This window comes from Amblyomma americanum, chromosome 11, assembly GCF_052857255.1.
Source record: "Amblyomma americanum isolate KBUSLIRL-KWMA chromosome 11, ASM5285725v1, whole genome shotgun sequence".
Taxonomy (NCBI): Eukaryota; Metazoa; Arthropoda; class Arachnida; order Ixodida; family Ixodidae; genus Amblyomma; species Amblyomma americanum.
The window spans coordinates 60873011-60887612 of NC_135507.1; the positions used below are offsets into that span (position 1 = coordinate 60873011).

Here is a 14602-nt window from a genome sequence, read left to right on the forward strand (position 1 = left end):
GTTAAGCAGCGGCGGGCTCTCCTTCTCTGCATCCATGTCAAACGTTGTTATACAGACGCCCATTACATTCCCACCTTTTATACGCAATGCTGCGCGAGATGCGCGGTTCAGGTGATAGAGTGGTGTGTGGCGAGGCGGCGACGAAGCGCACACCGCACATGCTGCTCCTCTCCGGTTGCCATGGTAACAGCGCATGCGCACAACAGGCCTCTCTCAGCCACCGCGAAATGCTGAACTGGTAGCCCAGTGTAGCTCTCGCTACAAAATGTACAGTCGTCTATGGGAGGCGAAATGGGACCACAGTTTCACTTTATTATATATGAGTTTACTATAGCGGAGTTCTACTGCACATCCAAAATTCGTAACATAAATTTCACCAAAAACTCGCGCAGGAGAAGTGCAATTTAGTTGGTGAAAGAACGGCAACTGGGATTCGCGACGAGTGCAGCGGCCGATAACAAATGGCTTCCCTGCGCAGTAACGCCAGCACGCGGCGGTGGCAGGTCAAACGTCAGCCAAGGTGGCTTCCCACATTCCAGTGGTGTAGTGTCAAAAATGTGATGCCAGAACTAAGGCAACCACCATTTTCGTCACCTCCGTCACAGTTGACAGAGAGCATAGGATGGCTATTGGAAGGCTACGACCGACCGGAAGGCGACCGAAGGCTATGACCTCGGAAGAATGCCCCTCGCCAGCCGGTTCCCTGCACACGGAAGCAAAAGTGCTCGCAGGTTCTGGACCACTACGGACCGCCGCAAGAGGTGCAAACAGGGGCTGGCCACCTGGCTACCAACTGCTCATGCTGCTGTATCTTCTGTTAGCAGGTGTGGGACACAGCATGAATCATGGAGCAAAAGTTGCCGCACCACCATCAGTCACTCGTGTAGCGAGGCAAAGTCTGCTGCCTGTCATCCAAGTGGGCACCGTGCAGCTTCACGCCCGATAGTTTGATGTATTCGTTTCATGGCAAACTGCATTTGATATATAAAGTAAGAATTACATGTTTGTTAAAAATATTCAGGAACAATTCAACGTAGTCAATGATTCGTAATATCCGTGTTCGTTATATTGACGTTTAAATGTATAAACCTGTTTAACTCGTGGAACGTCCACCACTATTGCATGGCCTGATGTTTGTCTTCGCTGCATGCCAACTGTGTGCCATCATACCCTGTAAGTGATACGCTAACTCCCACGACAACAGGCCAGTGATGTGGACGAGTGAGGAATGAGATTTCACACGGCCATGGGCTTTAGATTTCTAGAACACATCCCTTTGTAAGCATTTTCTCTTAACAATATCCTCAGAACTGGGTACACCTTCTAAACAAACTTATGACTGCTCAGACATCGGATCCAGTCTTGCAAGTGTGTTTCCTCAATAGAGCACCATCGGCCTGCATTGCCACAGGCTCGCAAATACTCTGTCGTATTGCCTCTACCTGCACAGCAACCTGTCAAGCAGCAGTGGCAGTGGACGTAGTTACTCGAATGGAAGGGGAAGTCGGACATAAAGCTGCCAGCCGGAGAACAGGCGGCTCAGGTTCTGTGGGTCAATGGCCTACTGGATGAGCAGGTTCACCTGGCCCGCCATGCTCAGTGGGGCCCCTTTTGCCACGCCACGCAGCTTCTGATCCAGCTTCAGGAGCATGCACTTCACCAGCCGGTTCCCTGCACACGGAAGCAAAAGTGCTCGCAGGGCTGCCGCCTCTGCTGGGAAGGGTGATGCTAAATGCGTGGACAACCCCTACACATGAACTGCTTGAATTGGCCGGTACATAGAAGGCATGGTGTCCATCTTGGGAGTGCAATCTTCTTCTGAAGCAGAGGAAATTTCGAAAAACGCAATCTTCCAAACACGGTTATTGCACGCTGCTTGATAATGCTTGAAATGATTGAGCTTGTTGCACTCTAGCACAATCTATGGGTAGCAAGAGGAACTGCTGCCACCAGCTAACCAGCATGAAATCGAATCGTTGCAGTGCTGCTTTTACAGCCTTCACACTACAGTGCCCAAAGGGCAGGAACTCAGTTTGCATATCTAGAGCATAGGCAGAGAAAGGACCCATACCCATCCGTATTGCATAACCTGAGAAGGGGTTTATTCTAACCTGCTCAGCAGTCCCGGAGCCCGAGCTTTGTGTTACGCATTTTGTGGCTCTTCATCTGCCGATGCGAAATCGACGGCAAAAAGGTGGCCTGACTACAAGTCGACATACGCAATGCTATGACGACCCCACGTACCACACAGGTTCACACGGGACAGAGAGGCCAAGAGATACTGTTAAACTCAGTTGAAACAAAAGATATTTTAGGAATTACATATTATCGAGCACGTGATGCAAAAGCTGGGGTGCTTAAGCTTACATGCCGCTGCGTTGGTGCCGCAGTCTTCGTCAAAAGGAATGGAGGGGGATCACACAGTTGACCTTGATCGTTCGCTCAGGCTCAGCTCCTCCCCGATAGCTTGGTCGCTTGGTGCGCCGCAGGGCCAACTGCTAGAGGTGTCGTGTCGGGCCCAGCTCGTCACCCCACTGACTAGCCTTCCCCATTTATTAAAAGCGAACGCTTTCACTACTCCCATCCGAAGCTTCCTCGCAGTGTGCGCGAGTTTGACCTTGAACCGAGAAGAAACCACGTGCCAGCTATCACGTCACTCAGCCACCGCCACTGCTGCCGTCAAAAACGGGAGCTCTCCTGTGCCTGGTCACGTGACAACCATGACATCACTCAACCGCAGCTTCGCAAGAGCCGTGCGCTCGCTCTGTCAAGACAGCGACCACTGCCTCCCAGCCGGTGCCAACGGATTGCGACAGCTCTCAACAATTTAATGGCAGCTGTTGTCATGGCTGATCCAGTTGAGACACCTCGTGAACTGTGTGCGTCTCAGAGGTTGCGAAGACAACAGGCCAAATCTGATCATACAATGGACGTAGCTGGCCAAGAGGCTGACGCACAGAGACTAAGAGAGTAACCAAAGCGAAAGCTTTAAAGTTAAGCCTGGTAAAGCTCGCCTTAACATCAGTCATTACCACCAAGGAAAAACCAAGTCTATCCAAGCTTTACCAGGCTTAAATTCCAGGCTTTTGCTTTGGTTACGTAGGTTTACCCGGTTTAAACCTTTGCCTGAATTTTTTTCCAGTCCATTCGGGCGACCCTTCTTTCCAGGCTGAAGCGTCCCCCTTGGCCCCTAATGAGGATGGGCACCCGACGATTCCTGGTGTCATACAGTTTCTTGCTGATGTGCCTCCAGAGTCACATAAAAGGAAGACGTCGCCAGAGGTAGCAATTCTCCATAGACTCGCAGCACACTGTCACAATGGCATTTCTTGTGCCGATGTTATAAACTTTGGGCATTTGTTTCTCACATGCATTGCTAACTGAGGAAGCCCCATCAAAGCAACGGCAGCAGGCAACATGATACGAGGCCTCAGTACCTCGGCCTAAAGCAACTTTGTTCTGTGATACGTCTGTGGCTCATGAGAATGTCGTTGCCAGGCCTTGCGCTGCGAGCACCCGTGGCTCAAGCAGGCACTTGTTGCACGCAATACCTGAGAAAGTTTCCACTTCCTGATGCCCTTAAGTGCCATCAAACCAAAATATGAATTCTTAAATAAACTGCATTGTGCACCTGGTCATTATAGTTGCTGCTTTAAGTCCACATTTTTCTTTCACCGTCATAGACTTCGAGGTAAGTTTTCAAATGTTTATAACAAGGTTTTGGTCTGTGTGGGTTTTAACGTCCCAAAGCGACTCGGGCTATGAGAGACGCCGTAGTGAAGGGCTCTGGAAATTTCGACCACCTGGGGTTCTCTAATATGCACTGGCATCGCACAGAACACAGGCCTCTAGAATTTCGCCTCCATCGAAATTAGACCGCCACGGGTGGGATCAAACCCACCTTTTTCGGGCCAGCAGCCGAGTGCCATAAGCACTCGGCCACCGCGGCGGCCGAAATGTTTATAACAAGTTTCAGATTAAAGAAAAGCACAGGAGGGCAAGCTGCCGGGCTAGTTGGTGATGCATGTTGTAAACTAGGAAGCGCAAAATTCTGGACGAGGGACAGAGTAAGGGAGTAAGCACTCGTGAGCCTGTTTTTGTGTCCCTTACTCTGTCCCTCGTCCGGAATTTTGCGCTTCCTAGTTTACAAAAGAAGAGCACTTCACTGTAGCTTAGCGTTCATGTTAGAGCACACTTATCTCATGCTCACCAGCAGGTTTGATTACGTAAATTTAAATGCCTAATTTCAGGATGGATATCAGACATAAAGGACATAGTTTTGCTTCAATTTTTACTGCATTGTAAAAGTAAAAAAGGTTAGAGTGAAGTGGTAAGCTGGGCAAAACTAATATTCAAAGCGGTATAGACACTTAACCATTGGGTGCGTATTTTCTTCATTCTAATGAAGTGCAAGGTATTATTTACACGGATTACCACATGGCATTCTCCTACTGCCGCTAAATTATATATAATTGAATTTCTTTCACGTGCTGTTTTTGTTTCAACAACTGCACAATGACCACAATGTCAGCATGTGCTTATAGGCCACGTAAGGCAAGAAAAGCTGTGATGGAATTGCTGCCTTCTCGTTTTAATACACTGGAATGCTAAAGCAAGCCTGCCTCAAGAGACAGAATGACAACAAATGTAGAAGCAGTGATAATATTGTAGTTTTTTAATGCTCATGTGACCTATAAGCAAGCTATTGACGTCGCAGTCAGCATAGGTGCCTCGAAAAGCTGCGAACAGGATCAGCTCTGCCGTAAATCCATCTATGTACTTTGCAAGGACAAAAGGAAAATTTTATTGATTTATACACAAATCTTGTAGATTACAACACATGGTTCTGACAAAACATTCTCAAATGCAGTTACACAGTGGTGCACTAACAAGCATTGTGAAAAAATCAGCTGAAGTATTGCAGCCTACAACATATTGCTGAGTTTAATTTCTCAATGCAAAGGGTAAAAGTTTTTGTTCAAACACAGATTTTAACACCTTTAACAACACAAGCTGTTTAAAATTACAACAATTTTTTTGTCAATGGTCACCCGACCAATTAATCCACAAAGCAAGCTCACAGAGTTTAGAAAAACACAACTTGTGTGAGGGTTTATTGTAGAAATGATGAAACGTCACATAGCCGCTAAGGTAAAATGGTATAAGACAACAGCCGTTGTGACAGGAACGAAAAAACTCTGTCAGCTGATCAACAGAACTTTTTTCAAGACTTACATTGTTGAAGACAGAATGTGTAACAGAAATACTGCACATTTATAAGACAGCACTACTTGACCAAAGTTAACGCACAGGATAGGTGTGGTGGCATTTTCTATCCCATTAAATTAAACCACTAGAATACTCACAAAACCTACCAGTAAAAGCGAGAAACATATACAGTTGAACCCCTCAATAACGAAAGCTCTCAAGAACGAAATTCAAGCGGCAACGAAAAATTCTGGCACCCCCGGCGAACTCTATGTTCAATGCATTTGCCCCCTCTTAACAGCGAAGTGTTTTTAAAAAGCAGTCAAGTATTAACGAAAGTTTGAGGCAGTGATCTGCAACATTTTTTCGGCACATCTGCCGGTTGAGAACAGAGAAATGGGAAAACCGCAGCAGCACACTCAGCCGACAAGTCGGGCCCGTTCATTTCTGCAAACAACCACCAGCGCGGCCTTTGCTGTTTACTTTCTGTCGGTTCCGTAATGACGATGATAACGAGATTTTTTTTTGTTCACTGAAAGCGGCTTTTTGCTAGCCTGTGTGTTGGCAACTATGCACACACGTGACGGTTTCATGTGACGACACCGGCAGCCAACCGGTGAAGCATCTAGGCAGAGCAACATACCCTTCTTTTTTCTTTTCGCTACCATGCCAACCATGCTATTTTGCCGGCCACCTCGTGCACGCCGAATTCACCTGTGACTTGCTTGTGTCCAGTGTTATTTTTTTAGCCTGTCAGAAATAAGCCGCCTCCTGTTTAAAAGCACAAGTTTTTGACGCTGCAGGAAAAGTCTGCAATCATCGCTGAAGCTGCAAAGGGCAGAAAGAAGTCGGACATTGAGAAGGAATTCAGTGTCTCGTGCAGCTCACTGTCTACGATTCTCAAATCTAAGAACAGCATCGTGGCGGCACTTCAGAACGGCACGCGCACAGAACAAGCCGGTAGCAACGCCGGTCTACGAAGACGTCGACAAAGCCGTATTCTAGTGGTTCCTTGAGAAGAGAGCGAACAAGATGCCTTTGTCTGGAAGCCTTCTGCAGCAGAAAGCGATTAACTTCGCATGCATTCTGGGGCACAACGACTTTAAAGCAAGTGCCGCATGGCTAAGCCGATTTAAAGCATGACAGTGCATTGTCGCCAAGGTGTTGTCGCGTGAAGTCTGCGAGCGTCGACGCTGACGCAGCATCGTCCTGGATGCAGGAAAGTTACGAAAGCATAATGGACGAATATGAGCCCTCCGAAATTTATCATGCGGATGAAACTGGCTTTTTTTACGAAATGTTGTCATCGAAAATGCTCGACCTTAAGGGACAAAAATGCCTTGGCGGCAAGCTGAGCAAAAAGCGGGTGACTATTCTTTTGCGCTCAAACATGGACGGATCCGATAAGCGTCCCCTCTTCATGATCAGCCTGAGCAAGACTCCACGGTGCTATAACAGTAACCGAAGGCTTCCGGTCGAGTACAATGCTAACCAGAAAGCTTGGATGATGAGCGCAATATTCTGCAGCTAGCTGGAAGCCTTTGATGTGGTTGGGCAGAAGCAGAGCAGGTCCGTCTGCCTTTTTTTGGATAACTGCAGTGCCCACCACATCGAAGAGGTTGTCCTGACAGGCATCTGCTCGATTTTTTCCGCTTGATGCTTTCGATGTTATCCGGACTTTTCTCGGCGACCACAACGACGACGCTATGCCTAGTTTATCATGCTGGGAAGCCCGAGTCGTGAAGCTCCTGCACAGCAATGTGAAGCTAAGCAAAATAAGCCACTTTTTTCATTAATTTTGGTTCTGTAAAGTAATCGGTGGCCTATTTGTCCATTTTCGCGACACCGGGATTCTAGCGAGAACGAAAAATTTTTCCTTCCCCGGCGGTTTCGCTATTGCGGGGTTCGACTGTATCTCAACTGGAGGCTGGGCGTAGTCTCTTTGTCCTTTACTAATAACAAAGCCATAAGAAAAGTACGGAAAGAACAATAAGAGAGCAGGCTTTACTTGTCGAAGAGTAAAACACAAAACAGAACCAAAAGCTGCTTTGACATTAGTATGAGGATTCGTAAACTATTCCCAAAATCTGATCTTCAAAAGAGGCCGACACTAAAAACACTCAGCACTTTTTCTTCACCCACTTACGCTTTTTCTAGTGGAAGGCTAAGAAATTATATCAGCAATGCAACAGTAACAGCTCGTTAGCTCAGAACGCCGAATAATTCGAACTGCAGGAGCAGTCTCGGCCAATGTCCATACAAGTCTATAGTATTGAACACCTGCTAATTTGGAAGCTACGGATCGCACAACGGTTACTTCGAATATGCTCCTGCAGAGAGGCTGCATCTAGGACGGAAGGGTACAGCAAGTGGTCAACAAAATAGCCCTACTGAAACCTGAACTGCATGCTGCAGAGTTGCCTGTGCACATCTGTTTGGAGAATCTTTAGGGGAGGCCCTCCCTATTTCGGAGTTCTGTTTCGACACTATCAACAAAACACATGCAAAAAGGAGTTGATAGAAGTGTCAAAAATAATATTTTCGCATTGTTTCCTTTTCAAAACGCGGCGACTATTGCCCAATCTTTCACCAAGTAAATTTTCCGCAATGCAAACGGATTTTTTTAGTGCTCTAGCACTGATAGTGCTCATTCCACACATTTGACTGTCGTGTATGCGTTTGTGTTTGTCAGAATCCCGCTTTGTAGTGGGCAACCTGCCCCGGTGTGTGTTTGTGCGTGTGTGTTTGTGCATAGTTTGCGAGAGCATGAAATACTTGACTGCTTAAAAAATTATATAGTGAAGTATGTGCTTTGTTAACAGAAACATATTTATTTGACTCGATGTTGAGATCAGAGGACCGATTTTTTTGAAGAGTGATTTGACTTTGCTGGTATTTCCATATTTATAGGTGCTCGACACAGAAGTGGTGAGCAAGAAAGACGTAGAGGGCACGGAAATAACTAGAGAGAAGTAAGAAATATATAAGTAAATAGAATCAAGAAAGGGGAGTCGGACCAACACAAAAAAAGGGGGGAGCTTGCAAAAGGTGTAAGGAGTATGGAAATACAATATCCAGATGTGGCCACTGCTTTGCCAAGCACCGGCTGCTTGCTTATTGACAGGCATGTCGAGCTGAGCTGAGATGGATGACAGCGTGCATGACTGTGCAGCTACCTTCATGGAAAAATGCAGGGACTTGTCGTGGGAGAGGAATTTCGACGCAGACACAGAAGAAGCAGCCAAAAAAGAAAGAAAATCTAAAGATGAGTTTTTTCTTTGCATTCCGCGAAACTGCATCCACCGCTAGTTTAGCCGCTAAGGCCGGACTATGCGCGAAAAAAACGGGATGGAGGAGAGCCACCCGAAGGAATGTTGCCAGTGTAAAAGACGTCGGCATATTGGGTACTCAGAAAGGACAGATGAGAAAAAAAAATAGAAAAATAAAAGACAGCACGAAACCAGCAAATGAGTGAAATATATGGTGGGAGTAACAACCAAAATGTGGCATGCAAAAAGGGGTATGACCTCAGAGGACACATTTAGTGATTCTTTGTGTATTTTCGCAGGTCTCTGACCTCAGAAGAGAGCTGACGGTGCCAGCCTTTCTGGGTACTCTATATGCTGACGTGTTTTGCACTGGCAACATTCGTTCCGGTACCTCCCCTCCGCCCATTTTTTTTTCGCGTCTCAGTGGCGAAATCAGTGGTAGATGAAATACTGCCGAATACAAAGAGAAATACTGCTTTAGGTTTTCTTTCTCTCTCTTTTTTCATGCTGCGTCAAAATTCCTCTCCCACCTGCACCCGCAGCCGAGAAGAGGGACATGTGCCCCCATTTTTCCATGAAGGTACTTACTTGCACAGTCACGCACGCTGTCGCACATCTCAGCTCAGCTCAACAAGCCTGTCAATAAGCAAGCATGCGGTGCTTGACAAAGCTGGGATCACATCTGGATATTGTATTTCCCTACTCTTTCCACCTTCTGCGCACTCTCCATTTTTCTGCATGGGTCCTACTCCCCTTTTTTATATCCATGCTTATTTCTTTAAATTCAGTTGTATATTTTTTACTTCTATCTACATATTTCCATACTTCCCATTCCTTTCTCGCTCACCACTTCTGCGGCCATCCCCTATAAAAGGAAAAATATCAGCGAAGGCATATCACTCCTGAAAAAGATCGGTTCTTTGATCGAAACACCGAGTCAAATAAAGAAGTTTTCTTTAACGAAGTTGCCAGGGTTTAAAAAAACGCCGAGGCACTCTAAGACAGCGTGACCAAGTGCATGCTGCTGGTTATTGTATCGAGCAAGTCACACTATTTTTGTATTGTACTTAATTGCATAGTTAGTAGAGATTAATTAACCAACTTTGGAAGCAACGGTGATAAGCAAAAAATACCAATGAAAAAGTTGTACAACGGTCTGCGAAACGTCCAACTGAAAAGTTTTTAACTTTCCATCTATTACGTGTCAGCTTTTTTTCGCCCACTGCAGATGCCCGCAAGATACAAAAAATACCACGTGACATGGCAGCTTCCGCGTCGCGATAGCAGCGCTCTCAAATGTTTCGTGTAGGAACAAACAGATCATTTAGCCCGACGTTCTACTGCTTAGAAGGTGAAAGGGAGGAAACGCAGCAGCTAGCTGTGCGATTTACACTAGTGGTACGCTTCCTTTGTGGCGCTCGATAACAGCCAATGACCAGCAGACACAGTCCATATCGCTTGTGCTCGCGTAACCACACAGACAACGCCTGCGTCGCAGCCCTGTCGCCTTTTAAGCAGCAGCACACCGGGCTAAATGAGCTGCTTGTTTGTTGGGCAGAACGTTTGAGAGCACTACAATCGTGGCGCGCAAGCAGACATCTCACGTGGTATTTCTGTATTTCGCGGACATCTGCGAAAAGCGAGAAAAAGCCGATATGTAATAGATGATAAGTGAAAAACTGTTCAACGGGACCTTTCACAGACCGGTCTACAACTTTCTCCTTGTACTTTCTCGCCTATCTGCTTTGCTTGGGAAGCTGGTTAATTAATCTCGACTAATTATGCAATTAAGCCCAACATAAAGAATATTGTGTGTTGCTCCATACAATGGCCAGCAACATGCATTTGGTCGCGTCGTCTTAAGAGTGCGGCAGCATATTTTTAAACCTTGGCTAAAATTAGCTGGGACGCTCTGGCATATACATTTATATATACCTACGCAGGTCGCCAACCACCCGGTGGCCTGGTGAGTAGCCTGCCACAAAGCGGTCTTCTGACAAACACACAAATGCATGCACAAAGGCTAAGTGCGAAAAGAATATGCATAGATATACCAAGTAATCTGCCCATCGTGTCAGGCGGCTGTTGAATTAATCCCGAGAGGCTGCTCGGGAACAGCAACCTGGTTCACCCTCAAACAAAGCAACCCAAGTCCCACTGATGGCAGTGCCTGCCATAGAATGGCGGTGGTGCATCGCTTTACTGCTGTACCACTGCTAAAGACTCCAAGGTATTTATGAATGCAGGGAATGACCAGTTCCACACATAAAGACTATAGCACATTATTGCTCTCCGTACAACTGCCATCCGTGAACTCCTGAACCGAACTGAAAACCAAAATGCAAGCGCATTTAATTTAACTTTGGCCGAACTAACCAAATCGACCATCATTTTTTTTTTTTTTTCAAAGTGGTGTTATAATTCGAACTTCGGATAATTCAAACATTTTTTCCGGACTTTTGGAGTCTGTATTAATGAGCTTTTACTATATTATACACACAAAATTGTATCATGTTCCTGAAAACTTTGTTCCACTAAGTGATTTTATGCAGACATGCCATGATAATCCCTATCAGTTACAGCAGATGCTCAGTATGACCATGCTTTTTATGGACAAAGGAAAGGGCCTGAAAAATTGCTGTGTCAGTTTACTTTGAAGCCATGCAAATTTGAACATTTTTTGCCAATCTGGCCAATGTAATTGTGACGGGCTAGCCAGCAATTCTTTTGGTATCTAATGTTGGGAAAACAAATCAAATTTTAAGGAACTGTGGTTTTCAAAGCGTGTTTATTGTTTTCATGACGTGTTAAATTGTGCTTTTGTTTGAACGCCATTGTGCAGACCCGACACTTATATGGTTTTTCCCTCTTGTGGACTCGCACATGCTTTGAAAGGTTTCCACTTCTTGCAAAAGCCATAGGGCAAAGCTGGCACTTGAATGGACGCTCACCCGTGTGGGTGTGAAGATGATATACCAAGGAGTGCTTTACAGCAAAGCTGCTCTCACAGTGGTCACACTTGTATGGATGCTCACCAGTGTGGGTGCGAATATGATGCACCAAGGAGTGCTTCTGAGCAAAGCTGCTCTCACAGCGGTCACACTTGTATGGGCGCTCACCAGTGTGGCTGCGAAGGTGCACCGCCAGGTTTCCCCTTCGAGCAAAGCTGCTCTCACAGTAGTCACACTTGTATGGACGTTCACCCGTGTGGATACGAAGGTGTCGTGCCAGGTTAGTCTTGAAAGTAAAGCTACTCCCGCAGTGGTCACACTGGAAGGGACGGCCACCCGTTTGGGTGAGAAGGTGCGGGTTATGGGGGCTTTTCTTCATGAAGCTCTGACCACAGTGGGAGGACTGGTACATCTGCTTGCTTGCGTTTTCCCCAGGAGTAACTCTGACCTTGATATCAGCTGTAACCAGGCCTGCACCAAGATATGCAGGGTAAATTTAGTGAAATGCATGACCCCACATAGTATAGCACATTTTGTGATGTGCGCAGCAGCCTGTAAATGAAGACGGTAATTTTAAAATACAGTTGAAGCTGGTTAAAACTGAGTCTCATTATCAGAAAAACAAGTTCGTCGTACCCGGAGTACGCCTTACGCAAAAGAAGCTGGAAGGCACAATTGTAAACAATCCTTTTGTGGCGCAGTTTTGAAAAACAACTCTCTTATTCTTTAAATGATCCAGGAGGAACTTTGCATCGCATTTCTAGTGCGTATTAACAGAAAGTCAGCAAAAAAGTTGTCTTGCTGCTCTAGAATCTCTTGATTGCGTAGACATGCTAAATAGGTTCGTGCAAGATCTCCTTAAGAAAAGCCAATCTTATGCAACAAAGCTTCATGAGAGTATATTTACTACTACAAAAAAGTCACAAATCATGGACTTGAGACGCAAACGGCAAATGGCACTGCAATGCAGTCTTCTCTTTAGTTTGCTCTTATCATTCTAAGTTCCAGCACTGGTGTTGGAGCAGCCTAGTTTTCCTCATTTCTCGGAAGTCGGTGGGGTTGGCCGTAATTGCTCCCGACAGCCGTGTACAAACGAGAATTGGAAATAAGCATTCGTAGTTGAGTCGTGGGAGATGGGAAGTGTTCACTTCGACTGATCTCTCTGCGCCAGCCATGCTCGTCTAATCCGCACGTGCCAAGAATGGTAAGGACAGGAAATGCTCAGGAAGAATCACGCACTTTGATTGCACTATTCGCAATGCTGGTGGTATTGAACATTGGGGCTCCATAACTGACAGGGAAGGCCACATGACTGTGAAGTATTGCTTAGTGGGAACCCAAAACTAATGCCCATTGTAAAAAAGTTATGAACCAAATTTTACCAAAAATTTACTCCACTGTAAGTGATCTATTGTAAATGTGTCCATTAAAACCGAAACATATTGGATATAAAATGGATGATGACCAAACAAAAATTGGTCACAAAGTCCAGGACATCCGGCTTTCTGCTTTAACCAGATCCGTTGTAACGAGAGCTAACAGTATAACTAGGCTAACAAGTTTATGTCAAGGTCAATGGGTCGATCCTAAAAAAAAAAACTGTATATAAAGAAAATTTCCTAGTATTTAAACATTTTAATGGAGCTGGAGGGATACTGTTTTACCTTGCGAAGAATTGCTCGGAGCAACATGCAATCTTTGTAACCAACTTAATAGCCACAGCTGCTTAAACAAAGTGCTTACATGATGCCTGGCTTCACGAGAGAGATATTGCAAGTCTGTGCAAGTTTTTCACTAATATCAGGACGCCTATGACCTTTGAATCTTGACACAGTACACTGCTGCTGAGTGCATTCCTTTTGTCTACTAAAGCTTAAACGTTAATTACCATGCATGATGCAGGAAAACCTTGAGCAAACTGCTGGAGAAAATAACTCTCAGGACGGTTACAACTTTGTAATGCAAGTTTCAGCTATAGCTGTTAGGGCATTTAGTTTTGAAGATATTTTCCTGGCGCACTGGTGTTGGTCAAGTGATGCGCCCCTGCACTGGAAAGCGGCTGTTCTGGACAGAGCCACCCGCAGCCTTATGTGACCCAGGCTGACCAGTTACGCCAATGGCGATGACACTAAAGCCAGGGACTGGCACATGATGGCTATCGCTGCAAAGCTGCTGAAGGACTAGTTCCCTTTCACTAAATGTAGCAAAATGCCCAATATATACAACTGAGCTGAGCTGTCACAACTGAAAATGATATAGCAATTAACACGTTTACTTCTGTACACTGCACAATCTCAGGCATCATCTCAGTGTGCATGTCTAGCAGCTACCTTGTGAAGTTTCTTGTACCAAGAAAGCAAGAACCTCTTCAGCTGTTCTGCCAACATCATCAGGAAGCAATTTTCATCATATAGCCCCAGAAAAAACAAGGCTTTCCGAAAGAAATGTTCGCAAGTTGATATTACCAAACTGAATAGCAATGAATAAATAACAAACAATATAAACAGCAGTTCTGAATGTTCAAGAGCACAAAAAAATTTAGAAGCCCAAAGTTCTCTACAACGTACAGCTTAATGAAGCTGCCAGAGAAGCACTCACATTACAAACCGCAAAGACAAAACCAATTCTGTCAACAGCGTTACCAATGTAACATATAGCACTAAACGTAAGCATGAATCATTAATATCAAGCCAAAATTGCCTAGACTAGCAAATATTTCCTAGGAGCTAATAGAATTAAAAGCACGTGCAATACAAGCTAATGCAGACAGCAGGTGAAACAGCCCAGGTTAATATTTACCCCGGAACATCCGAGAACATACCAAAAAGGCATTACTACTGCTTTTCAGAGCTCACTTTATAAGGGCGTCGTATACAGAAGAATACAGAAAACAATAAGCCATAAAATATTGAGACACAGAAACTCAGAGGGTGGTAGGACCACAATGGAAAGCGAAGACCTTAACTGGTGAGACCAGAGCACAAAAAGAAAGACAAATTATGATGCACAAAAGGCACAGCCGCAAAACACAGGCACTTCTCTACTGCAGGTGATTTTTTTTCTGTGTACTCTCCAGTTTGCATACTCTTTTCAGAAAAAGCTACACAGAACAGACAAAAGGTGCAACTTGTACTGATATGTGCTGGATCACAAGTTTTCCTCTGTACTCATGCA

General features: G+C 45.3%; 1 protein-coding gene across 2 annotated transcripts; it reads right to left on the bottom strand.

Annotated features, from left to right (window-relative positions):
- Positions 1-1444: 1444 nt before the first annotated feature.
- LOC144109509 (uncharacterized) lies at positions 1445-14361 on the bottom strand. 2 transcript variants are annotated; one of them, XM_077642335.1, is made up of 3 exons: positions 14228-14361; positions 11597-11899; positions 1445-1671 (listed from the first exon to the last, which is right to left on the bottom strand). In XM_077642335.1, exons 1-3 carry the CDS (start codon positions 14235-14237, stop codon positions 1562-1564), a joined length of 423 nt encoding a protein of 140 aa, XP_077498461.1. In that variant the 5' UTR covers positions 14238-14361; the 3' UTR covers positions 1445-1561. The 2 variants fall into 2 exon arrangements, with proteins under 2 accessions (XP_077498461.1, XP_077498460.1); XM_077642334.1 differs by lacking the exon at positions 1445-1671 and adding an exon at positions 6712-6956 and having other exon boundaries at positions 11513-11899.
- Positions 14362-14602: the final 241 nt, after the last annotated feature.